This window comes from Anomalospiza imberbis, unplaced genomic scaffold, assembly GCF_031753505.1.
Source record: "Anomalospiza imberbis isolate Cuckoo-Finch-1a 21T00152 unplaced genomic scaffold, ASM3175350v1 scaffold_100, whole genome shotgun sequence".
In the NCBI taxonomy this organism is placed as follows: Eukaryota; Metazoa; Chordata; class Aves; order Passeriformes; family Viduidae; genus Anomalospiza; species Anomalospiza imberbis.
The window spans coordinates 164,538-190,785 of record NW_027099389.1 but is presented as its reverse complement, the minus strand read 5'-3'; the positions used below and the strand labels follow the sequence as shown (position 1 = coordinate 190,785).

Genomic DNA, 26,248 nt, shown 5'->3' with positions numbered 1-26,248 from the left:
CCCAAAATTCCCCAAAATCCCCCAAAATTCCCCAAAATTTCCCAAAATTCCAAAATTCCCCCAAATTTCCCCCATTCCCCTCCCCCTCCCCCCGGTACCGCAGCGCCTCCATCGCTTCCGGGGGGCGGGGCAAAGTCCGAAGGTCCGCGGTGACGTCACGGTGACGTCACGGGGGAGGGGAATCCCCGGGAAAACAAAATTTGGAATTTTTCGCCCGAAAATGGGTGAAAAAAATTGGGAATTTTGGGAGGGAAATTTGGATTTCGCGGCGAAAAATTGGAATTTGGAGGGGGGGGGTGGAAATCGGGAATTTTGCGGGAAAAAAGGGATTTTTTTGAACCCAAAAATCGGGAATTTTGCGGGAAAAAAAGGATTTTTTTTAACCCAAAAATAGGGAATTTTGCGGGAAAAAAAGGGATTTTCTTGAACCCAAAAATCGGGAATTTTGCGGGATAAAAAGGGGATTTTTTTTGAACCCAAAAATCGGGAATTTTGCGGGATAAAAAGGGGATTTTTTTGAACCCAAAAATCGGGAATTTTGTGTTAAAAAAGGGATTTTTTTGAACCCAAAATCGGGAATTTTGTGTTAAAAAAGGGATTTTTTTTGAACCCAAAAATCGGGAATTTTGCGGGAAAAAAAAGGGATTTTTTTGAACCCCAAAATCGGGAATTTTGTGTTAAAAAGGGATTTTTTTGAACCTAAAAATCGGGAAATTTTGCGGGAAAAAGGGATTTTCTTGAACCCAAAAATCGGGAATTTTGCGGGATAAAAAGGGGATTTTTTTGAACCCAAAAATCGGGAATTTTGCGGGAAAAAAGGGATTTTTTTGAACCCAAAAATCGGGAATTTTGCGGGAAAAAGGGATTTTTTTGAACCCAAAAATCGGGATTTTTGTGTTAAAAAAGGGATTTTTTTGAACCCAAAAATCGGGAATTTTGCGGGATAAAAAGGGGATTTTTTTGAACCCAAAAATCAGGAATTTTGCGGGGAAAAAGGGATTTTTTTGAACTTCAAAATCGGGAATTTTGCGGGAAAAAAGAGATTTTTTTCAGCCCAAAAATCGGGAATTTTGCGGGAAAATGGGATTTTTTGAACCCAAAAATCGGGAATTTTGCGGGAAAAAAGGGATTTTTTGAACCCAAAAATCGGGAATTTTGCAGGAAAAAAGGGATTTTTTTGAACCGAAAAATCGGGAATTTTGCGGGAAAAATTTGGAATTCGGGAGCAAAAGTTGGGAATTTGGGGTAAAAAATTGGATTTTTCCGGAGGAAAAATTGCAAAATTGGGGCGGAGATCGGAAATTTGGGGCAAGAAAGGAAATTTTTACCCAAAAATTGGGAATTTGGGGTTAAAAAATCGGAATTTTGGGGTAAAAATGGAATTTTTACCCAAAAATTGGGAATTTGGGATGAATTCCCGCCATTTTTTTGTCGCCTAGCAACCACTTCCGGCCATTTTTGGTTGCCTAGCAACCTTTTTGATCTCCTAGCAACCAATTCCCGCCATTTGTTGTCTCCTAGCAACCAATTCCCGCCATTTTTGGTTGCCTAGCAACGTTTTTGCCCCCTAGCAACCAATTCCCGCCTTTTTTTTGTCCCCTAGCAACCAATTCCCGCCATGTTTTTGGTCTCCTAGCAACCACTTCCGGCCATTTTTTTTTTAATTTCCGGTCTCCTACCAACCACTTCCGGGCCTTTCCTCCGTCTCCTAGCAACCAATTCCCGCCATGTTTTTGTCTCCTAGCAACCACTTCCGGCCATGTTTTTGGTCTCCTAGCAACCAATTCCCGCCATGTTTTTGTCTCCTAGCAACCACTTCCGTCCATTTTTTTTTTCCGGTCTCCTACCAACCACTTCCGGCCCTTTCCTCCGTCTCCTAGCAACCAATTCCCGCCATGTTTTTGTCTCCTAGCAACCACTTCCCGCCATGTTTTTGGTCTCCTAGCAACCAATTCCCGCCGTGTTTTTGGTCTCCTAGCAACCAATTTCCGCCTTGTTTTTGTCTCCTAGAAACCACTTCCGGCCATTTTTTTTCCCTCCCGGTCTCCTACCAACCACTTCCGGCGCTTTCCCCCGTCTCCTAGCAACGCGTCGCCGCCCTTTACGCGTCACTTCCGCCTCGCTCCAACATGGCGGCGGCCGCTTCGGGCCCGGTCCCGGAGGCCTCGGGCGGGCCCGGGGGGGCCCCGGGCGGGCCCCGAGCGGCGCCGGAGGGACCCGGGAGCGGAACCGGAACCGGGAGCGGAACCGGAACCGGGAGCGGAACCGGGAGCGGAGCCGGGAGGGGCCCAGCGGGAGCGGCGGGGACGGCGCGGGACGCGGAGGTGGCGGTGGAGATCGGGAGACGTACCTGTGCCGGAGGGCGGACGGGAGCTGGCGTGAGCGCTTTATACTGGTTTATACTGGTTTATACTGGTGTATACTGGGATGGGTACCGGTGCCGGAGGGCGGACGGGAGCTGGCGTGAGCGCTTTATACTGGTTTATACTGGTCTATACTGGGATGGGTACCTGTGCCGGAGGGCGGACGGGAGCTGGCGTGAGTGCTTTATACTGGTTTATACTGGTTTATACTGGTGTATACTGGGATGGGTACCTGTGCCGGAGGGCGGACGGGAGCTGGCGTGAGCGCTTTATACTGGTTTATACTGGTTTATACTGGTTTGTACTGGGATGGGTACCTGTGCCGGAGGGCGGACGGGAGCTGGCGTGAGCGCTTTATACTGGTTTATACTGGTTTATACTGGTGTATACTGGGATGGGTACCGGTGCCGGAGGGCGGACGGGAGCTGGCGTGAGCGCTTTATACTGGTTTATACTGGTCTATACTGGTTTGTACTGGGATGGGTACCTGTGCCGGAGGGCGGACGGGAGCTGGCGTGAGCGCTTTATACTGGTTTATACTGGTTATACTGGTTTGGTTTATACTGGTTTATACTGGTTTATATTAGCTTAAGGGACTTATCCAATATGGCTGCCTCCATTGGCCTTTACAAGATGGCCACCCAAAATGGCTGCCACAGAATGAATCGAAGATGGCTGTCCAAGATGGCTCCCCACTGTGGCCAGCCATTGGTGCATACTGGTTTATACTGGTTTATACTGGTTTATACTGGTTTATACTGGTTTATACTGGGATGGGTACCGGTGCCGGAGGGCGGACAGGAGCTGGCGTGAGCGCTTTATACTGGTTTATACTGGTTTATACTGGTTTATACTGGTTTATACTGGGATGGGTACCGGTGCTGGAGGGCGGACGGGAGCTGGCGTGAGCGCTTTATACTGGTTTATACTGGTTTATACTGGTTTATACTGGGATGGGTACCGGTGCCGGAGGGCGGACGGGAGCTGGCGTGAGTGGTTTATACTGGTTTATACTGGTTATACTGGTTTGGTTTATACTGGTTTATACTGGTTTATATTAGTTGAAGGGACTTATCCAATATGGCTGCCCCCATTGGCCTTTACAAGATGGCCACCCAAAATGGCTGCCACAGAACAAATCGAAGATGGCTGTCCAAGATGGCTCCCCACTGTGGCCAGCCATTGGTGCATACTGGTTTATACTGGTTTGTACTGGTTTATTTAGAGTTTAAGGGACTTATCCAATATGGCTGCCTACATTGGAGTTTCCAAAATGGCTACCCAAAATGGCTGCCACAGAATGAATCGAAGATGGCTCCCCACTGTGGCTAGCCATTGGAGTATACTGGTTTATACTGGTTTATACTGGTCTATACTGGGATGGGTACCGGTGCCGGAGGGCAGACGGGAGCTGGCGTGAGCGCTTTATACTGGTTTATACTGGTTTATACTGGTTTGTACTGGTTTGTGCTGGTTTATATTGGTTTATACTGGTTTAAACTGGTCTGTACTGGTCTGTACTGGTTTGTACTGGGAGTGCTGGGAGGGTTGTACTGGATGTGCCGGGTGAACTGGTTTATACTGGGAGTGCGGTACTGGGGGAACTGGGAGTGGGGTGGGGGGCATGGGGAGCTGGTCCCAGTCCCTCCCAGTCCCTCCCAGTTTGTTCCAGTCCATCCCAGTCCCTCCCAGTCCCTCCCAGTCCCTCCCAGTCCCTCCCAGTTTGTTCCAGTCCGTCCCAGTCCGTCCCAGTCCATCCCAGTCCCTCCCAGTCCCTCCCAGTTCATCCCAGTCCCTTCCCAGTCCCTCCCAGTCCATCCCAGTTCCCTCCCAGTCCATCCCAGTTCCCTCCCAGTCCATCCCAGTTTGTCCCAGTCCCTTCCCAGTCCCTCCCAGTCCATCCCAGTTCATCCCAGTCCATCCCAGTTCATCCCAGTCCCTCCCAGTCCATCCCAGTTTGTTCCAGTCCATCCCAGTCCCTCCCAGTCCATCCCAGTTTGTTCCAGTCCGTCCCAGTCCGTCCCAGTCCGTCCCAGTCCATCCCAGTTCATCCCAGTCCGTCCCAGTTCATCCCAGTCCCTTCCCAGTCCATCCCAGTTCATCCCAGTTCCCTCCCAGTCCATCCCAGTTCCCTCCCAGTCCATCCCAGTCCATCCCAGTTTGTCCCAGTCCCTTCCCAGTCCCTCCCAGTCCATCCCAGTTCATCCCAGTCCGTCCCAGTTCATCCCAGTCCCTCCCAGTCCATCCCAGTTTGTTCCAGTCCATCCCAGTCCCTCCCAGTCCATCCCAGTTTGTTCCAGTCCGTCCCAGTCCGTCCCAGTCCATCCCAGTTCATCCCAGTCCGTCCCAGTTCATCCCAGTCCCTTCCCAGTCCATCCCAGTTCATCCCAGTTCCCTCCCAGTCCATCCCAGTTCCATCCCAGTCCCTCCCAGTCCATCCCAGTTTGTTCCAGTCCGTCCCAGTCCGTCCCAGTCCATCCCAGTTCATCCCAGTCCGTACCAGTTCATCCCAGTCCCTTCCCAGTCCATCCCAGTTCATCCCAGTTCCCTCCCAGTCCATCCCAGTTCCCTCCCAGTCCATCCCAGTCCATCCCAGTTTGTCCCAGTCCCTTCCCAGTCCCTCCCAGTCCATCCCAGTGGCTCCCAGTTGATCCCAGTTTGTTCCAGTCCCTCTCCCAGTCCCTCCCAGTGGCTCCCAGTTTGTTCCAGTCCCTCTCCCAGTCCCTCCCAGTGCTCCCAGTTGATCCCAGTTTGTTGCAGACTCGGCCGAGGTGATCCAGTCCCGCCTGAACGAGCAGGAGGCGCGCGAGGAGTTCTACGTGCACTACGTGGGCTGTGAGTGAACTGGGCAAACTGGGAGGGACTGGGAGGGCTGGGGATGGGGCTGGGGGGCACTGGGAGGGACTGGGATGAACTGGGAGGGACTGGGAGGGACTGGGATGGACTGGAAGGGAACTGGGAGGGACTGGGATGGAACTGGGAGGGGACTGGGATGGACTGGGATGGACTGGGAGGGGATCTGGGGGGACTGGGACAAACTGGGATGGGATTTAGGGGGACTGGGATGGACTGGGAGGGGATTGGGAGCCACTGGGATGGAACTGGGAGCCACTGGCATGAACTGGGAGGGGACTGGGATGAACTGGGAGCCACTGGGATGGGACTGGGAGTCACTGGGATGAACTGGGAGGGGACTCGGATGGAACTGGGAGGGGACTGGGATGAACTGGGAGCTACTGGGATGGAACTGGGAGCCACTGGGATGGAACTGGGAGCCACTGGGATGAACTGGGACAGTTCCCAGTGCTCCCAGTTAACCGCAGACTGGGGGGATTTGAAGGCACTGGGATGAACTGGGATGAACTGGGAGGGTTCCCAGTGCTCCCAGTAACTCCCAGTGCTCCCAGTTAACCGGCGCCTGGACGAGTGGGTGGACTGGAACCGGCTGGGGATGGCTCCCAGTGCTCCCAGTAACTCCCAGTAACTCCCAGTTAACCGCAGACTGGGGGGATTTGAAGGCCCTGGGATGGTTCCCAGTGCTCCCAGTGCTCCCAGTAACTCCCAGTGCTCCCAGTAACTCCCAGTGCTCCCAGTTAACCGGCGCCTGGACGAGTGGGTGGACCGGAACCGGCTGGGGATGGTTCCCAGTGCTCCCAGTGCTCCCAGTAACTCCCAGTAACTCCCAGTTAACCCCAGACTGGGGGGATTTGAAGGCCCTGGGATGAACTGGGATGGCTCCCAGTGCTCCCAGTAACTCCCAGTGCTCCCAGTTAATGCCAGACTGGGGGGATTTGAAGGCCCTGGGATGGCTGGGGATGGTTCCCAGTGCTCCCAGTGCTCCCAGTAACTCCCAGTGCTCCCAGTTAACGGCAGACTGGGGGGATTTGAAGGCCCTGGGATGGCTCCCAGTGCTCCCAGCGCTCCCAGTGCTCCCAGTTAACCCCAGACTAGGGGTATTTGAAGGCCCTGGGATGGTTCCCAGTGCTCCCAGTGCTCCCAGTAACTCCCAGTAACTGCCAGTTAACCCCAGACTGGGGGGATTTGAAGGCCCTGGGATGGTTCCCAGTGCTCCCAGTGCTCCCAGTAACTCCCAGTGCTCCCAGTTAACCGGCGCCTGGACGAGTGGGTGGACCGGAACCGGCTGGGGATGGCTCCCAGTGCTCCCAGTGCTCCCAGTTAACCCCAGACTGGGGGGATTTGAAGGCCCTGGGATGGCTGGGGATGGTTCCCAGTGCTCCCAGTAACTCCCAGTGCTCCCAGTTAACCGGCGCCTGGACGAGTGGGTGGACCGGAACCGGCTGGGGATGGTTCCCAGTGCTCCCAGTAACTCCCAGTGCTCCCAGTGCTCCCAGTTAACGGCAGACTGGGGGGATTTGAAGGCCCTGGGATGGCTCCCAGTGCTCCCAGTAACTCCCAGTGCTCCCAGTTAACCGGCGCCTGGACGAGTGGGTGGACCGGAACCGGCTGGCGCTGTCCAAGAGCCTGAAGGAGGCGGCGCAGAAGAGCTCGGAGCCGTTCCTGGGGGAGCTGGCCGAGCCCGAGAGGAAAATCACCCGCAACCAGAAACGCAAGCACGACGAGATCAACCACGTCCAGAAGGTCTGGGGCCAACTGGGACAGACTGGGACAGACTGGGACAGACTGGGGGACAGACTGGGACAGGCTGGGACAGACTGGGAGCGAGTTACAGGGCGCTGGGATGGGGTTTGAGGGGACTGGGATGGGGTTAGGGGTTACTGGGAGGGACTGGGACGAACTGGGGCAAACTGGGACAGACTGGGACAGACTGGGAGAAACTGGGACAGACTGGGACAGACTGGGACAGACTGGGAGAAACTGGGACAGACTGGGACAGACTGGGAGAAACTGGGGGACAGACTGGGACAGATTGGGACAGACTGGGACAGACTGGGACAAACTGGGACAGACTGGGACAGACTGGGACAGGCTGGGACAGGCTGGGACAGACTGGGACAGACTGGGACAGAGTGGGAGCGAGTTACAGGGCACTGGGATGGGGTTTGAGGGGACTGGGATGGGGTTAGGGGTTACTGGGAGGGACTGGGACGAACTGGGGCAAACTGGGAGAAACTGGGACAGACTGGGACAGACTGGGAGAAACTGGGACAGACTGGGACAGACTGGGACAGACTGGGACAGACTGGGACAGACTGGGAGAAACTGGGACAGACTGGGACAGACTGGGACAGACTGGGAGAAACTGGGACAGAGTGGGACAGACTGGGAGAAACTGGGACAGACTGGGACAGACTGGGACAGACTGGGAGAAACTGGGACAGACTGGGACAGACTGGGAGAAACTGGGGGACAGACTGGGACAGACTGGGACAGACTGGGAGAAACTGGGAGAAACTAGGACAGACTGGGACAGACTGGGACAGACTGGGACAGAGTGGGGGACAGACTGGGACAAACTGGGACAGATTGGGACAGACTGGGACAGACTGGGGGACAGACTGGGACAGACTGGGACCGACTGGGAGAAACTGGGACAGAGTGGGACAGACTGGGAGCGAGTTACAGGGCGCTGGGATGGGGTTTGAGGGGACTGGGATGGGGTTAGGGGTTACTGGGAGGGACTGGGACGAACTGGGGCAAACTGGGACAAACTGGGACAGACTGGGATAGACTGGGACAGACTGGGACAGACTGGGAGCGAGTTACAGGGCACTGGGATGGGGTTTGAGGGGACTGGGATGGGGTTAGGGGTTACTGGGAGGGACTGGGACGAACTGGGGCAAACTGGGACAAACTGGGACGAACTGGGGCAAACTGGGACAAACTGGGACAGACTGGGACAGACTGGGACAGACTGGGACAGAGTGGGAGCGAGTTACAGGGCACTGGGATGGGGTTTGAGGGGACTGGGATGGGGTTAGGGGTTACTGGGAGGGACTGGGACGGACTGGGGCAAACTGGGACAGACTGGGACAGAGTGGGAGAAACTGGGACAAACTGGGACAGACTGGGACAGACTGGGAGAAACTGGGACAGACTGGGACAGACTGGGACAGACTGGGGGAAAACTGGGACAGACTGGGACAGACTGGGACAGACTGGGAGAAACTGGGACAGAGTGGGACAGACTGGGACAGACTGGGAGAAACTGGGACAGAGTGGGACAGACTGGGACAGACTGGGGGACAGACTGGGAGAAACTGGGACAGACTGGGAGAAACTGGGACAGACTGGGACAGACTGGGACAGACTGGGATAGACTGGGACAAACTGGGACAGACTGGGACAGACTGGGACAAACTGGGACAGAGTGGGAGCGAGTTACAGGGCACTGGGATGGGGTTAGAGGGGACTGGGATGGACTGGGATGGGCTTAGGGGTTACCGGGATGGGGTTAGGGGTTACTGGGATGGACTGGGACAAACTGGGAGGGACTGGGGCAGACTGGGATGGACTGGGATGGAACTGGGTTATACTGGTTTGTACTGGGATGGACTGGGAGGGAACTGGGTTATACTGGTTTGTACTGGTTTGTACTGGGATGGACTGGGAGGATTTGGGATCACACGTCGAGTACTGGTCTCTGCTGCTCTTTGCTGGTTTCTACTGGTTCTTACTGGTTTGCGTGGGCTGTTCCTGGTCCAGACCGGTCTGTACTGGTTTATACTGGTTTATACTGGTCCTTACCGGTCCGGACCGGTCTGTACCGGTTTTTACTGGTCCTTACTGGTCCGTACTGGTCCTTACTGGTCCGTACTGGTCCGTACTGGTCCTTACCGGTCCGGACCGGTCGGTACCGGTTTTTACTGGTCCGTACTGGTTTTTACTGGTCCTTACTGGTCCGTACTGGTTTTGCAGACCTATGCCGAGATGGACCCGACCACGGCGGCGCTGGAGAAGGAGCACGAGGCCGTGAGTGGGCGGGGCCTGGACTGGGGGGGGGTGGGGCCAGCCCAGGTGTGCCCAGGTGTGCCCCAGGTGTGCCCCAGGTGTGCCCAGGTGTGCCCAGGTGTGCCCAGGTGTGCCCAGGTGTGCCCCAGGTGTGCCCAGGTGTGCCCAGGTGTGCCCCAGGTGTGCCCAGGTGTGCCCAGGTGTGCCCAGGTGTGCCCCAGGTGTGCCCAGGTGTGCCCAGGTGTGCCCAGGTGTGCCACCTGTCTGTTCCCGATCCCCTGGGTGAATTCCTGGACGAGATCTGGGGATATTCCCGGAATTCTGGGCTGGTTTTGGCCGTTTTTGGGTCATTTTTGGCCATTTTGGGGTCGTTTTTAGCAGGATTTTAGTGGGATTTTTGCAGGATTTGGGCACTCAGGTGTGCCCAGGTGTGCCCAGGTACCCCCAGGTGTGCCCAGGTGTGCCCAGGTGTGCCACCGGTCTGTTCCCGATCCCCTGGGTGAATTCCTGGACGAGATCTGGGGATATTCCCGGAATTCTGGGCTGTTTTTGGCCGTTTTTTGGCCATTTTTGGGTCATTTTTGGCCATTTTGGGGTCGTTTTTAGCGGGATTTTAGTGGGATTTTTGCAGGATTTGGGCACTCAGGTGTGCCCAGGTGTGCCCAGGTGTGCCCAGGTGTGCCCAGGTGTGCCACCGGTCAGTTCCCGATCCCCTGGGTGAATTCCTGGATGAGATCTGGGGATATTCCCGGAATTCTGGGCTGCTTTTGGCCGTTTTTGGCCGTTTTTTGGCCGTTTTTGGCCGTTTTTCGCTGGGTTTTCGCGGGGCTCTCGTGCCCAGGTGTGCCCAGGTGTGCCCAGGTGCGTGCCCACCTGTCCCTTGCAGATCCCCAGGGTGAATTCCTGGATGAGATCCACACCTGGGGCACCTGGAGATCCTCACCTGGGCGGGATCCCGGGCTGGTTTTGGGTCGTTTTTGGCCGTTTTTTGGTCGTTTTTAGCAGGATTTTAGTGTGATTTTTGCAGGATTTGGGCACTCAGGTGTGCCCAGGTGTGCCCAGGTGTGCCCAGGTGTGCCACCGGTCTGTTCCCGATCCCCTGGGTGAATTCCTGGACGAGATCTGGGGATATTCCCGGAATTCTGGGCTGTTTTTGGCCGTTTTTTGGCCATTTTTGGGTCATTTTTGGCCATTTTGGGGTCGTTTTTAGCGGGATTTTAGTGGGATTTTTGCAGGATTTGGGCACTCAGGTGTGCCCAGGTGTGCCCAGGTGTGCCCAGGTGTGCCCAGGTGTGCCACCGGTCAGTTCCCGATCCCCTGGGTGAATTCCTGGATGAGATCTGGGGATATTCCCGGAATTCTGGGCTGCTTTTGGCCGTTTTTGGCCGTTTTTTGGCCGTTTTTGGCCGTTTTTCGCTGGGTTTTCGCGGGGCTCTCGTGCCCAGGTGTGCCCAGGTGTGCCCAGGTGCGTGCCCACCTGTCCCTTGCAGATCCCCAGGGTGAATTCCTGGATGAGATCCACACCTGGGGCACCTGGAGATCCTCACCTGGGCGGGATCCCGGGCTGGTTTTGGGTCGTTTTTGGCCGTTTTTTGGTCGTTTTTAGCAGGATTTTAGTGTGATTTTTGCAGGATTTGGGCACTCAGGTGTGCCCAGGTGTGCCCAGGTGTGCCCAGGTGTGCCACCGGTCTGTTCCCGATCCCCTGGGTGAATTCCTGGGCGAGATCTGGGGATATTCCCGGAATTCTGGGCTGCTTTTGGCCGTTTTTTGGCCGTTTTTGGGTCATTTTGGGCCATTTTGGGGTCGTTTTTAGCAGGATTTTAGTGGGATTTTTGCAGGATTTGGGCACTCAGGTGTGCCCAGGTGTGCCCAGGTGTGCCCAGCTGTGCCCAGGTGTGCCACCTGTCAGTTCCCGATCCCCTGGGTGAATTCCTGGGCGAGATCTGGGGATATTCCTGGAATTCTGGGCTGTTTTTGGCCGTTTTTTGGCCGTTTTGGGGTCGTTTTTGGCCATTTTGGGGTCGTTTTTAGCGGGATTTTAGTGGGATTTTTGCAGGATTTGGGCACTCAGGTGTGCCCAGGTGTGCCCAGGTGTGCCCAGGTGTGCCACCGGTCTGTTCCCGATCCCCTGGGTGAATTCCTGGATGAGATTTGGGAATTCTGGGCTGCTTTTGGCCGTTTTTTGGCCGTTTCTGGGTCATTTTTGGCCATTTTGGGTCGTTTTTAGCGGGATTTTAGTGGGATTTTTGCAGGATTTGGGCACTCAGGTGTGCCCAGGTGTGCCCAGGTGTGCCCAGGTGTGCCCAGGTGTGCCCACCTGTCAGTTCCCGATCCCCTGGGTGAATTCCTGGATGAGATTTGGGAATTCTGGGCTGTTTTTGGCCGGTTTTGGCCGGTTTTGGGTCATTTTTGGCCATTTTGGGGTCGTTTTTAGCGGGATTTTAGTGGGATTTTTGCAGGATTTGGGCACTCAGGTGTGCCCAGGTACCCCCAGGTGTGCCCAGGTGTGCCCCAGGTGTGCCACCGGTCTGTTCCCGATCCCCTGGGTGAATTCCTGGGCGAGATCTGGGTATATTCCCGGAATTCTGGGCTGCTTTTGGCTGTTTTTTGGCCGTTTTTGGGTCGTTTTTGGCCATTTTGGGGTCGTTTTTAGCGGGATTTTAGTGGGATTTTTGCAGGATTTGGGCACTCAGGTGTGCCCAGGTGTGCCCAGGTGTGCCCAGGTGTGCCACCTGTCTGTTCCCGATCCCCTGGGTGAATTCCTGGACGAGATCTGGGGATATTCCCGGAATTCTGGGCTGTTTTTGGCCGTTTTTTGGCCATTTTTGGGTCATTTTTGGCCATTTTGGGGTCGTTTTTAGCAGGATTTTAGTGGGATTTTTGCAGGATTTGGGCACTCAGGTGTGCCCAGGTGTGCCCAGGTGTGCCCAGGTGTGCCCAGGTGTGCCACCGGTCTGTTCCCGATCCCCTGGGTGAATTCCTGGACGAGATCTGGGGATATTCCCGGAATTCTGGGCTGTTTTTGGCCGTTTTTTGGCCGTTTTTGGGTCATTTTTGGCCGTTTTTGGGTCGTTTTTAGCAGAATTTTAGTGGGATTTTTGCGGGATTTGGGCACTCAGGTGTGCCCAGGTACCCCCAGGTGTGCCCAGGTGTGCCCAGGTGTGCCACCGGTCAGTTCCCGATCCCCTGGGTGAATTCCTGGATGAGATTTGGGAATTCTGGGCTGCTTTTGGCCGTTTTTTGGCCGTTTTTGGCCGTTTTTGGCCGTTTCTCGCGGGATTTTCGCGGGGCTCTCGTGCCCAGGTGTGCCCAGGTGCGTGCCCAGGTGCGTGCCCACCTGTCCCTTGCAGATCCCCAAGGTGAAATCCTGGACGAGATCCACACCTGGGGCACCTGGAGATCCTCACCTGGGCGGGATCCTGGGCTGGTTTTGGGTCGTTTTTGGCCGTTTTTGGGTCATTTTTGGCCATTTTGGGGTCGTTTTTAGCGGGATTTTAGTGGGATTTTTGCAGGATTTGGGCACTCAGGTGTGCCCAGGTACCCCCAGGTGTGCCCAGGTGTGCCACCTGTCAGTTCCCGATCCCCTGGGTGAATTCCTGGACGAGATCTGGGGATGTTCCCGGAATTCTGGGCTGCTTTTGGCCGTTTTTTGGCCGTTTTTGGGTCGTTTTTGGCCATTTTGGGGTCGTTTTTAGCAGGATTTTAGTGGGATTTTTGCAGGATTTGGGCACTCAGGTGTGCCCAGGTGTGCCCCAGGTGTGCCCAGGTGTGCCACCTGTCAGTTCCCGATCCCCTGGGTGAATTCCTGGATGAGATTTGGGAATTCTGGGCTGCTTTTGGCTGATTTTTGGCCGTTTTTTGGCCGTTTTTGGCCGTTTCTCGCGGGGTTTTTGCGGGGCTCTTGTGCCCAGGTGTGCCCAGGTGTGCCCAGGTGTGCCCAGGTGCGTGCCCACCTGTCCCTTGCAGATCCCCAAGGTGAAATCCTGGACGAGATCCACACCTGGGGCACCTGGAGATCCTCACCTGGGCGGGATCCTGGGCTGGTTTTGGGTAATTTTTGGCCGTTTTTGGGTCGATTTTGGGTCAATTTTAGTGTGATTTTTGTGGGATTTGGGCACTCAGGTGTGCCCAGGTGTGCCCAGGTGTGCCACCTGTCAGTTCCCGATCCCCTGGGTGAATTCCTGGACGAGATTTGGGGACTCTGGGCTGCTTTTGGCCTTTTTTGGCCGTTTTTTGGCCGTTTTTTTGGCCGTTTTTGGCCGTTTTTCGCTGGGTTTTCGCGGGGCTCTCATGCCCAGGTGCGTGCCCAGGTGCGCCCAGGTGCGTGCCCACCTGTCCCTTGCAGATCACCAAGGTGAAGTACGTGGACAAGATCCACATCGGGCACTACGAGATCGACGCCTGGTACTTCTCGCCCTTCCCCGAGGACTACGGGAAGCAGCCCAAGCTCTGGATCTGCGAGTTCTGCCTCAAGTACATGAAATACGAGAGGAGCTACCGCCTGCACCTGGTGGGCACACCTGGGCACACCTGGGCACGCCCGGGGGGCACCTGGGGGCACCCGGGAGGGGAGGAACGAAAAAAACCCGGTGGAATTCGGGCGAAAAATGGGGATTTTGGGGGGTTTGGGGTTACCTGGGCACACCTGGGGGGCATAAAAACACACCTGGGCGCACCTGGGGGCACCTGGGGGTACCTGGGCACACCTGGGGGGTACCTGGGCACACCTGGGCACACCTGGGCACACCCGGGGGGCACCTGGGGGCACCCGGGAGGGGAGGAACGAAAAAAACCCGGTGGAATTCGGGCGAAAAATTGGGATTTTGGGGGGTTTGGGGTTACCTGGGCACACCTGGGGGGCATAAAAACACACCTGGGCACACCTGGGGGCACCTGGGGGTACCTGGGCACACCTGGGGGGTACCTGGGCACACCTGGGCACACCTGGGCACACCCGGGGGGCACCTGGGGGCACCCGGGAGGGGAGGAACGAAAAAAACCCGGTGGAATTCGGGCGAAAAATGGGGATTTTGGGGGGTTTGGGGTTACCTGGGCACACCTGGGGGGCATAAAAACACACCTGGGCACACCTGGGGGGTACCTGGGCACACCTGGGCACACCTGGGCACGCCCGGGGGGCACCTGGGGGCACCCGGGAGGGGAGGAACGAAAAAAACCCGGTGGAATTTGGGCAAAAAATGGGGATTTTGGGGGGTTTGGGGTTGCCTGGGCACACCTGGGGGGCATAAAAACACACCTGGGCACACCTGGGGGTACCTGGGCACACCTGGGGGTACCTGGGCACACCTGGGCACACCTGGGCACACCCAGGGGGCACCTGGGGGCACCCGGGAGGGGAGGAACAAAAAAAACCCGGTGGAATTCGGGCGAAAAATGGGGATTTTGGGGGGTTTGGGGTTACCTGGGCACACCTGGGGGGCATAAAAACACACCTGGGCACACCTGGGGCACACCTGGGCACACCTGGGGGGCGCCTGGGGGCACCCGGGAGGGGAGGAACGAAAAAAACCCGGTGGAATTTGGGCAAAAAATGGGGATTTTGGGGGGTTTTGGGTTACCTGGGCACAGCTGGGGGGCATAAAAACACATCTGGGGGCACCTGGGGGTACCTGGGCACACCTGGGGGTACCTGGGCACACCTGGGCACGCCCGGGGGGCACCTGGGGGCACCCGGGAGGGGAGGAACGAAAAAAACCCGGTGGAATTCGGGCGAAAAATGGGGATTTTGGGGGGTTTGGGGTTACCTGGGCACACCTGGGGGGCATAAAAACACACCTGGGGCACACCTGGGGGTACCTGGGCACACCTGGGGGGTACCTGGGCACACCCGGGCACACCTGGGGGGTACCTGGGCACACCTGGGGGGTACCTGGGCACACCCGGGCACACCTGGGGGGTACCTGGGCACACCTGGGGGGTACCTGGGCACACCTGGGGGGTACCAGGGCACACCTGGGCACACCTGGGGGGTACCTGGGGGTACCTGGGCACACCTGGGGGGTACCGGGGCACACCTGGGGCACACCTGGGGGGTACCGGGGCACACCTGGGCACACCTGGGCACACCTGGGCACACCTGGGGGGTACCTGGGCACTTCTGGGCACACCTGGGGGGTACCGGGGCACACCTGGGCACACCTGGGGCACACCTGGGCACACCTGGGGGGTACCTGGGCACACCTGGGCACACCTGGGGGGTACCTGGGGTCACCCAGGCACACCTGGGGCACACCTGGGGGGTACCAGGGCACACCTGGGCACGCCTGGGGGGTACCTGGGGTCACCCAGGCACACCTGGGGCACACCTGGGGGGTACCAGGGCACACCTGGGCACGCCTGGGGGGTACCGGGGCACACCTGGGGGGTACCAGGGCACACCTGGGCACGCCTGGGGGGTACCGGGGCACACCTGGGCACGCCTGGGGGGTACCAGGGCACACCTGGGGGGGCACACCTGTCTCACCTGAGCTCTCACCTGGCAGGGGCAGTGCCAGTGGCGGCAGCCGCCCGGGCGGGAGATTTACCGCAAGGGCAACATCTCGGTCTACGAGGTGGACGGCAAGGACCACAAGGTGAGTGCCCGGCGTGCCCAGGTGTGCCCAGGTGTGCCCAGGTGTGCCCAGGGTCACCTGGGCACCCCAAACCCGGAGAATCCCCAAATCCCGGGGAATTTTGGGGTGGTTTTGGCCGTTTTTGGGGCTTTTTAATGGGATTTTGGGGGGATTTTGGGGGCATTTGGGCACTCAGGTGTGCCCAGGTGTGCCCAGGTGTGCCCCGGGTCACCTGGGCACCCCAAACTCAGGGAATCCCCAAATCCCGGGGAATTTTGGGGTGGTTTTGGCCGTTTTTGGGGCTTTTTAATGGGATTTTGGGGGGATTTTGGTGGCATTTGGGCACTCAGGTGTGCCCAGGTGTGCCCAGGGTCACCTGGGCACCCCAAACTCGGGGAATCCCCAAATCCCGGGGAATTTTGGGGTGATTTTTGTGAGATTTTAGTGGATTTTGGTGGGATTTTAGTGGATTTTTGTGGGATTTTTGTGGGATTTCGGGCCGCTTGGGCGCGCCAGGCGTGCCCAGGCGTGCCCAGGTGTGCCCAGGTGTGCCCAGGGTCACCTGGGCACCCCAAACCCGGAGAATCCCCAAATCCCGGGGAATTTTGGGGTGGTTTTTGTGAGATTTTGGTGGGATTTTGGTGAGATTTTAGTGGATTTTGGTGGGATTTTCGTGGGATTTCGGGCAACTCGGGCGCACCAGCCGTGCCCAGGTGTGCCCAGGTGTGCCCAGGTGTGCCCAGGTGTGCCCAGGTGAGCCCAGAGTCACCTGCGCACCCCAAATCCGGAGAATCCCCAAATCCCGGGGAATTTTGGGGTGGTTTTGGCCGTTTTTGGAGCTTTTTAATGGGATTTTGGGGGGATTTTGGTGGCATTTTCTGGGATTTTGGCGGCATTTGGGCACTCAGGTGTGCCCATGTGTGCCCAGGTGTGCCCAGAGTCACCTGGGCACCCCAAACTCGGGGAATCCCCAAATCCCGGGGAATTTTGGGGTGATTTTTGTGAGATTTTAGTGGATTTTGGTGGGATTTTAGTGGATTTTTGTGGGATTTTTGTGGGATTTCGGGCCGCTTGGGCGCGCCAGGCGTGCCCAGGCGTGCCCAGGTGTGCCCAGGTGTGCCCAGGGTCACCTGGGCACCCCAAACCCGGAGAATCCCCAAATCCCGGGGAATTTTGGGGTGGTTTTTGTGAGATTTTGGTGGGATTTTGGTGAGATTTTAGTGGATTTTGGTGGGATTTTCGTGGGATTTCGGGCAACTCGGGCGCACCAGCCGTGCCCAGGTGTGCCCAGGTGTGCCCAGAGTCACCTGCGCACCCCAAATCCGGAGAATCCCCAAATCCCGGGGAATTTTGGGGTGGTTTTGGCCGTTTTTGGAGCTTTTTAATGGGATTTTGGGGGGATTTTGGGGGCATTTTCTGGGATTTTGGCGGCATTTGGGCACTCAGGTGTGCCCAGGTGTGCCCAGGGTCACCTGGGCACCCCAAACCCGGGGAATCCCCAAATCCTGGGGAATTTTGGGGTGATTTTTGTGAGATTTTAGTGGATTTTTGTGGGATTTTCGTGGGATTTCGGGCCACTCGGGCGCGCCAGGCGTGCCCAGGTGTGCCCAGCCGTGCCCAGGTGTGCCCAGGTGTGCTCAGGTGCCCCGCTCAGATCTATTGCCAGAACCTGTGCCTGCTGGCCAAGCTCTTCCTGGACCACAAGACGCTCTACTTCGACGTGGAGCCCTTCGTCTTCTACCTGCTCACCGAGGTCGACCGCCAGGGCGCCCACATCGTCGGCTACTTCTCCAAGGTGGGCACACCTGGGCACACCTGGAGGGGCTAGGGGTACACCTGGGCACACCTGGGCACACCTGGAGGGGCTACGGGCACACCTGGGGGCACCTGGGAGGGGCTAGGGATGAACCTGGGCACACCTGGGCACACCTGGAGGGGCTAGGGATACACCTTGGCACACCTGGAGGGGTTAGGGATAGACCTGGGCACACCTGGGCACACCTGGGCACACCTGGAGGGGCTAGGGATGCACCTGGGCACACCTGGGCACACCTGGAGGGGTTAGGGATGCAATTGGGCACACCTGGGCACACCTGGGAGGGGCTAGGGATACAGCTGGGCACATGTGGGAGGGGTTAGGGATGAACTTGGGCACACCTGGACACACCTGGAGGGGCTACGGGCACACCTGGGCACACCTGGGCACACCTGGAGGGGCTACGGGCACACCTGGGGGCACCTGGGAGGGGCTAGGGATGAACCTGGGCACACCTGGGCACACCTGGGAGGGGCTAGGGATGAACCTGGGCACACCTGGGCACATCTGGGGCACACCTGGGAGGGCCTAGGGGCACACCTGGGCACACCTGGGCACACCTGGAGGGGTCGAGGCACACCTGGGCACACCTGGGGCACCTGGAGGGGTCGGGGCACACCTGGGCACACCTGGGAGGGGCTAGGGATGAACTTGGGCACACCTGGGCACATCTGGGAGGGGCTAGGGATGCACCTGGGCACACCTGGGCACACCTGGAGGGGTCGAGGCACACCTGGGCACACCTGGGAGGGGCTAGGGATGCACCTGGGCACACCTGGGCACACCTGGAGGGGCTAGGGATGCACCTGGGCACACCTGGGCACACCTGGGCACACCTGGGAGGGGCTAGGAGTACACTTGGGCACACCTGGGCACACCTGGAGGGGTCGGGGCACACCTGAGCACACCTGGGCACATCTGGGAGGGGCTAGGGATGCACTTGGGCACACCTGGGCACACCTGGGCACACCTGGGGCAGCTGGGCACACGTGGGAGGGGCTAGGGATGCACCTGGGCACTCACCTGGGCACACGTGGGCACTCACTTGGGCACACCTGGAGGGGCTAGGGATACACCTGGGCACACCTGGGCACACCTGGGGCACCTGGACACTCACCTGGGCACACCTGGGAGGGGTTAGGGATACACCTGGGCACACCTGGGCACACCTGGAGGGGCTAGGGATAGACTTGGTCACACCTGGGCACACCTGGGAGGGGTTAGGGATGCACTTGGACACACCTGGGCACACCTGGGGGCACCTGGGAGGGGATAGGGATGAACTTGGGCACACCTGGGCACACCTGGAGGGGCTAGGGATAGACTTGGGCACACCTGGGCACACCTGGGCACACCTGGAGGGGCTAGGGATAGACTTGGGCACACCTGGGCACACCTGGGAGGGGTCAGGGATGAACCTGGGCACACCTGGGCACACCTGGAGGGGCTAGGGATGCACTTGGGCACACCTGGGCACACCTGGGAGGGCCTAGGGGCACACCTGGGCACACCTGGGCACACCTGGAGGGGTCGAGGCACACCTGGGCACACCTGGGAGGGCCTAGGGGCACTCCTGGGCACACCTGGAGGGGCTAGGGGCACACCTGGGCACACCTGGGCACACCTGGGCATTCCCTGAATGTCTCAAAAAACAAAAACAAAAAAATCCCCAAAATTTGGAATGTTTTCCACGTCCCCGGTCCCCAAAACGTCTAAAAATGGCCCCAAAATTCCGGAATTTTCTGGAATTCTCCCAAAATTCCAGTTTTTCGCCGGAAAAGGAATCGACGACGTCGCTTGTGTTCTCCGAATGTCCCAAAAATTCCCCAAAAATCCCCAAAATTCGGAATATTTTCCATGTTTTCAGTCCCCAAAACGTCTAAAAATGGTCCCAAATTTCTGGAATTTTCTGGAATTCTCCCAAAATTCCAGTTTTTTGCAGGAAAAGGAATCGACGACGTCGCTTGTGTTCTCTAAATGTCCCAAAAATTCCCCAAAAATCCCCAAAATTTGGAATATTTTCCTCGTCCTCGGTCCCCAAAATGTCCAAAAATGGCCCCAAAATTCCGGAATTTTCTGGAATTTTCCCGAAATTCCGGAATTTTCTGGAGTTCTCCCAAAATTCCGGTTTTTCGTCGGAAAAGGAATCGACGACGTCGGTTGTGTTCTCTAAATGTCCCAAAAATTCCCCAGAAATCCCCAAAATTTGGGATATTTTCCACGTTCTCGGTCCCCAAAACCTCCAAAAATGACCCCAAAATTCCAGAATTTTCTGGAGTTCTCCCAAAATACCAGTTTTTTGCCGGAAAAGGAATCGACAACGTTGCCTGTGTTCCCCAAAAATCCCAAAAATTCCCCAAAAATCCCCAAAATTTGGAATATTTTCCACGTTCTCGGTCCCAAAACATCCAAAAATGACCCCAAAATTCCGGAATTTTCTGGAATTTTCCCGAAATTCTGGAATTTTCTGGAGTTCTCCCAAAATTCCGGTTTTTCGCCGGAAAAGGAATCGACAACGTCGCCTGCGTTCCCCAAAAATCCCCAAAATTTGGAATATTTTCCACGTTTTCAGTCCCCAAAACGTCCAAAAATGGCCCCACAATTCCGGAATTTTCTGGAATTTTCCCGAAATTCTGGAACTTTCTGGAATTTTCCCGAAATTCCGTTTTTTCGCAGGAAAAGGAGTCCCCGGACGGGAACAACGTCGCCTGCATCCTGACGCTGCCGCCGTACCAGCGCCGCGGCTACGGCAAATTCCTGATCGCCTTCAGTCAGTGCCGAGAATTCGGGAATTCCGGGGCCCCCAAAAAAATCTGGGAATTTTTGGGGGGGGGGGGCCACAAAAAAAAAAAAAAAAAAATTGGGAATTTTTCGGGGGTTCTGAAAAAAAAAATTGGGAATTTCTGGGGTTCAAAAAAAAAAAATTGGGAATTTTTGGGGTTCCAAAAAAAAAAATTTGTGAATTTGGGGATTTCTGAGAAACAAATTTGGGAATTTTGGGGGATGTTGAAAAAAGTTGGGAATTTTTGGGGGGTTCTGAAAAAAAATTTGGGAATTTTTGGATGGATTTTGGGTGAATTTTGGCTGATTTTGGGTGAATTTTGGGTGGATCTTGGATGGATTTTGATGGATTTTGGCCGATTTTGGTGAATTTCGGCCGGTTTTGGGTGGAATTTATGGACTTTGGTGGATTTTGGCTGATTTTGGGTGAATTTTGGGTGAATCTTGGATGGATTTTGATGGATTTTGGCCGATTTTGGGTGATTTTGGCCGGTTTTGGATGGATTTTAGCCGATTTTGGGTGAATTTTGGCTGGTTTTGGCTGATTTTGGCCAGTTTTGGGTGAATTTGGATGGATTTTGGCTGATTTTGGCCAGTTTTGGATGGATTTTAGCTGATTTTGGGTGAATTTTGGCCGGTTTTGGGTGATTTTGGCCGGTTTTGGGTGAATTTTGCCTGTTTTTTGGTGGAATTTGGCCGATTCTGGCTGATTTTGGCCGATTTTGGATGGATTTTGGCCGATTTTGGGTGGATTTTGGCCGGTTTTGGCTGATTTTGGCCGATTTTGGATGGATTTTAGCCGGTTTTGGATGGATTTTAGTCGGTTTTGGCTGATTTTGGCCGATTTTGGATGGATTTTAGCCGATTTTGGGTGGATTTTAGCCGGTTTTGGGTGAATTTTGGCCGGTTTTGGGTGGATTTTGGCCAGTTTTGGGTGAATTTGATGGATTTTGGCTGATTTTGGCCAGTTTTGGATGGATTTTAGTCGATTTTGGCTGATTTTGACCGATTTTGGATGGATTTTAGCCGGTTTTGGGTGAATTTTGGCCAGTTTTGGCTGATTTTGACTGGTTTTGGGTGGATTTTGGCTGATTTTGTGTGAATTTGGATGGATTTTGGCTGATTTTGGCCGGTTTTGGATGGATTTTAGTTGGTTTTGGCTGATTTTGGCCGGTTTTGGCGTCTCCCAGGTTACGAGCTCTCCAAGCTGGAGAGCACCGTGGGCTCCCCGGAGAAGCCGCTCTCGGACCTGGGCAAGCTCAGCTACCGCAGCTACTGGTCCTGGGTGCTGCTGGAGATCCTCAGGGACTTCCGGGGGACCCTGTCCATCAAGGACCTCAGGTACGACCAGTATGGACCAGTATGGACCAGTATGGGCCAGTACGAACCAGTATAGAGCCAAAAAAACCCATAGAAATACATAGAAACCAGTACAGACCAGTACAGACCAGTGACTCCCCCTGGTCCTGGGTGCTGCTGGAGATCCTCAGGGACTTCCGGGGGACCCTGTCCATCAAGGACCTCAGGTATGACCAGTACAGACCAGTATGGACCAGTATGGACCAGTACAAACCAGTATAGAGCCAAAAAACCCCATAGAAATCCCTAGAAACCAGTACAGACCAGTACAGACCAGTACAGACCAGTACAAACCAGTACAAACCAGTACAGACCACTATGAACCAGTATGGACCAGTACGGACCAGTATAGATCCAAAAATCCCCATAGAAACCAGTGCAGACCACAAGCTTGGTGGTCACTCCCGTGGGTCAGTGGTCACTCCCAGGGGTCAGTGGTCACACAGGGGTCACTCAGGGGTCACTCGGTGGTCACTCGGTGGTCACTCGGTGGTCACTCTGTGTCCAGCCAGATGACCAGCATCACGCAGACCGACATCATCAGCCCCAGTGACCATTCCCAGTGACCGTTCCCACGGGTCAGTGGTCACGCCCAGGGGTCAGTGGTCACTCTGGTCACTCGGTGGTCACTCTGGTCACTCGCTGGTCACTCAGTGGTCACTCTGGTCACTCTGTGTCCAGCCAGATGACCAGCATCACGCAGACCGACATCATCAGCCCCAGTGCATTCCCAGTGACCATTCCCACGGGTCAGTGGTCACTGTGGTCACTCAGTGGTCACTCCCACGGGTCAGTGGTCACTCTGGTCACTCGGTGGTCACTGTGGTCACTCTGGTCACTCTGTGTCCAGCCAGATGACCAGCATCACACAGACCGGCATCATCAGCCCCAGTGACCATTCCCAGTGACCATTCCCAGTGACCATTCCCATGGGTCAGTGGTCAGTCCCAGGGGTCAGTGGTCACTCAGTGGTCACTCTGGTCACTCAGTGGTCACTCTGGTCACTCAGTGGTCACTCTGGTCACTCTGTCCAGCCAGATGACCAGCATCACGCAGACCGACATCATCAGCCCCAGTGACCATTCCCACTGACCATTCCCACGGGTCAGTGGTCACTCTGGTCACTCAGTGGTCACTCCCAGGGGTCAGTGGTCACTGTGGTCACTCGGTGGTCACTGTGGTCACTGTGGTCACTCTGTCCAGCCAGATGACCAGCATCACGCAGACCGACATCATCAGCACGCTGCAGTCGCTGAACATGGTCAAGTACTGGAAGGGGCAGCACGTCCTGAGCTCAGGGTCACTCAGGGTCACTGTGGTCACTCGGTGGTCACTCCCAGGGGTCAGTGGTCACTCAGTGGTCACTCAGTGGTCACTGTGGTCACTCTGTCCAGCCAGATGACCAGCATCACGCAGACCGACATCATCAGCCCCAGTGACCATTCCCAGTGACCATTCCCATGGGTCAGTGGTCACTCCCAGGGGTCAGTGGTCACTGTGGTCACTCGGTGGTCACTCAGTGGTCACTCAGTGGTCACTGTGGTCACTCTGTCCAGCCAGATGACCAGCATCACGCAGACCGACATCATCAGCACGCTGCAGTCGCTGAACATGGTCAAGTACTGGAAGGGGCAGCACGTCCTGAGCTCAGGGTCACTCAGGGTCACTGTGGTCACTCGGTGGTCACTCCCAGGGGTCAGTGGTCACTCGGTGGTCACTCAGTGGTCACTGTGGTCACTCTGTCCAGCCAGATGACCAGCATCACGCAGACCGACATCACCAGCCCCAGTGACCATTCCCAGTGACCATTCCCAGTGACCATTCCCACGGGTCAGTGGTCACTCCCAGGGGTCAGTGGTCACTGTGGTCACTCGGTGGTCACTCAGTGGTCACTCGGTGGTCACTCTGTCCAGCCAGATGACCAGCATCACGCAGACCGACATCACCAGCACGCTGCAGTCGCTGAACATGGTCAAGTACTGGAAGGGGCAGCACGTCCTGAGCTCAGGGTCACTCAGGGTCACTGTGGTCACTCAGTGGTCACTCCCACGGGTCAGTGGTCACTCTGGTCACTTGGTGGTCACTGTGGTCACTCTGGTCACTCTGTGTCCAGCCAGATGACCAGCATCACGCAGACCGACATCATCAGCCCCAGTGACCATTCCCAGTGACCATTCCCAGTGACCATTCCCATGGGTCAGTGGTCACTCTGGTCACTTGGTGGTCACTGTGGTCACTCTGGTCACTCTGTGTCCAGCCAGATGACCAGCATCACGCAGACCGACATCATCAGCACGCTGCAGTCGCTGAACATGGTCAAGTACTGGAAGGGGCAGCACGTCATCTGCGTCACGCCCAAGCTGGTGGAGGAGCACCTCAAGAGCGCCCAGTACAAGAAGCCGCCCATCACCGGTGCGTAATTAGCGCTAATTAGCGCCCGCCCTAATGAGCCAGCCTCAGTTGGCGCCCACCCTAATGAGCCAGCCTCAGTCGGCGCCCGCCCTAATGAGGCAGCCTCAGTTGGCGCCCGTCCTAATGAGTCAGCCTCAGTTGGCGCCCGCCCTGGTGGGAGTGGTTTGGGCACGCCCTAATTAACTGCCCTCGTTAATTACCTGCTAATTAATGCTGTTAATGCGTCCCTCGTTAGTCGCCCCCTAGTTACTTCCCCCCATTAATCACCCCCTAATTAGTTTCTCTTGTTAATCATCCCCTAGTTAATGATGTTAATGCGTCCCTCATTAATCACCCCCTAGTTAATTATCCTTGTTAATCACCCCCTAATTAATTCTTCTCATTAGTCACCCCCTAATTAATGCTGTTAATGGCTTCTCCATTAATCACCCTCTAATTAACTCCTTCCATTAGTCTCCTCCTAATTAACCCCATTAATGACTCCCCCATTTATCCACCCTAATTAACTTCCCCCTTTACTCACCCCCTAATTAACTCCTTCCATTAATCACCCCCTAATTAACAACTCCCATTAATCCCACCCTAATTAACCCCGTTAATGACTCCCCCATTAATTCCCCCCCTAATTAACCCTGTTAATGACTCCCCCATTAATTCCTCCTAATTAACTTCCCCCGTTATTTATCCCCTAATTAACTCCCCCATTAATCCCCCCCTAATTAACCCCGTTAATGACTCCCCCATTAATTCCCCCCCTAATTAACCCCGTTAATGACTCCCCCATTAAATCCCCCCCCAATTAACCCCGTTAATGACTCCCCCATTAATTCCCCCCCTTAATTAACTTCCCCCGTTATTTATCCCCTAATTAACTCCCCCATTAATTCCCCCCTAATTAACCCCGTTAATGACTCCCCCATTAAATCCCCCCCTAATTAACCCCGTTAATGACTCCCCCATTAATCCCCCCTAATTAACTTCCCCTTTTATCCCCTAATTAACTCCCCCATTAATTCCCCCTAATTAACCCCGTTAATGACTGCCCCATTAATTCCCCCCCTAATTAACCCCGTTAATGACTCCCCCATTAACCCCCCCAATTAACCCTGTTAATGACTCCCCCATTAATCCCCCCTAATTAACTTCCCCTTTTATCCCCTAATTTACTCCCCCATTAATTCCCCCCCTTAATTAACTTCCCCCGTTATTTATCCCCTAATTAACTCCCCCATTAATTCCCCCCTAATTAACCCCGTTAATGACTCCCCCATTAAATCCCCCCCTAATTAACCCCGTTAATGACTCCCCCATTAATTCCCCCCCTAATTAACCCCATTAATGACTCCCCCATTAAATCCCCCCCTAATTAACCCCGTTAATGACTCCCCCATTAATTCTCCCCCTAATTAAACCCGTTAATGACTCCCCCATTAATTCCCCCTAATTAACCCCATTAATGACTCCCCCATTAAATCCCCCCCTAATTAACCCCGTTAATGACTCCCCTAATTAACTCCCCCCCTAATTAACCCCGTTAATGATCCCCCCATTAATCCCCCCTAATTAACTTCCCCCGTTATTTATCCCCTAATTAACTCCCCCATTAATTCCCCCTAATTAACCCTGTTAATGACTCCCCCATTAATTCCCCCCCTAATTAACCCCGTTAATGACTCCCCTAATTACCTCCCCCCCTAATTAACCCCGTTAATGACTCCCCCATTAATCCCCCTGTAATTACTCACCCCTGGGGGTCCCTGGGGCGCTAATTAGCGCTAATTAATTCCCGTTAATTGCAGTGGACTCCATCTGCCTGCGCTGGGCGCCCCCGAAGCACAAACAGGCCAAGGTGGCCAAGAAGTGACGCGCAATTGCCCAAATTTGGGCTTTTTTCACCCAAATTTTGGGGGTTTCTCCTCCGGTTTTGGGATTTCCCAAAATCCTGGGGTTTTCCCCAAAAATTTTTGGGGTTTTTCCCGCTCAAATTTGGGGTTTTCTGTCCAATTTTTGGGGTTTTTCACCCAAATTTTTGGGGTTTTTCCCGAAATTCTTGGGGTTTTTTCACCCAAATTTG

General features: G+C 55.5%; 1 protein-coding gene across 1 annotated transcript in view; it reads left to right on the top strand.

Moving 5' to 3' along the window:
* LOC137465653 (histone acetyltransferase KAT8-like) overlaps positions 1-26,038 on the top strand; it is a 28,472-nt gene extending 2,434 nt beyond the window's left edge. The window contains exons 2-15 of the mRNA XM_068177718.1: positions 2,085-2,378; positions 5,124-5,198; positions 6,790-6,962; positions 9,201-9,254; positions 13,580-13,744; positions 15,738-15,827; positions 17,461-17,601; positions 20,299-20,392; positions 21,594-21,744; positions 22,966-23,061; positions 23,319-23,381; positions 23,649-23,738; positions 24,020-24,174; positions 25,974-26,038. Coding sequence (XP_068033819.1) covers positions 2,085-2,378; positions 5,124-5,198; positions 6,790-6,962; positions 9,201-9,254; positions 13,580-13,744; positions 15,738-15,827; positions 17,461-17,601; positions 20,299-20,392; positions 21,594-21,744; positions 22,966-23,061; positions 23,319-23,381; positions 23,649-23,738; positions 24,020-24,174; positions 25,974-26,038 — 1,706 coding nt within the window. The remainder of the gene's footprint in view (positions 1-2,084; positions 2,379-5,123; positions 5,199-6,789; positions 6,963-9,200; positions 9,255-13,579; positions 13,745-15,737; positions 15,828-17,460; positions 17,602-20,298; positions 20,393-21,593; positions 21,745-22,965; positions 23,062-23,318; positions 23,382-23,648; positions 23,739-24,019; positions 24,175-25,973) is intronic.
* The last annotated feature ends 210 nt before the right edge of the window (positions 26,039-26,248 follow it).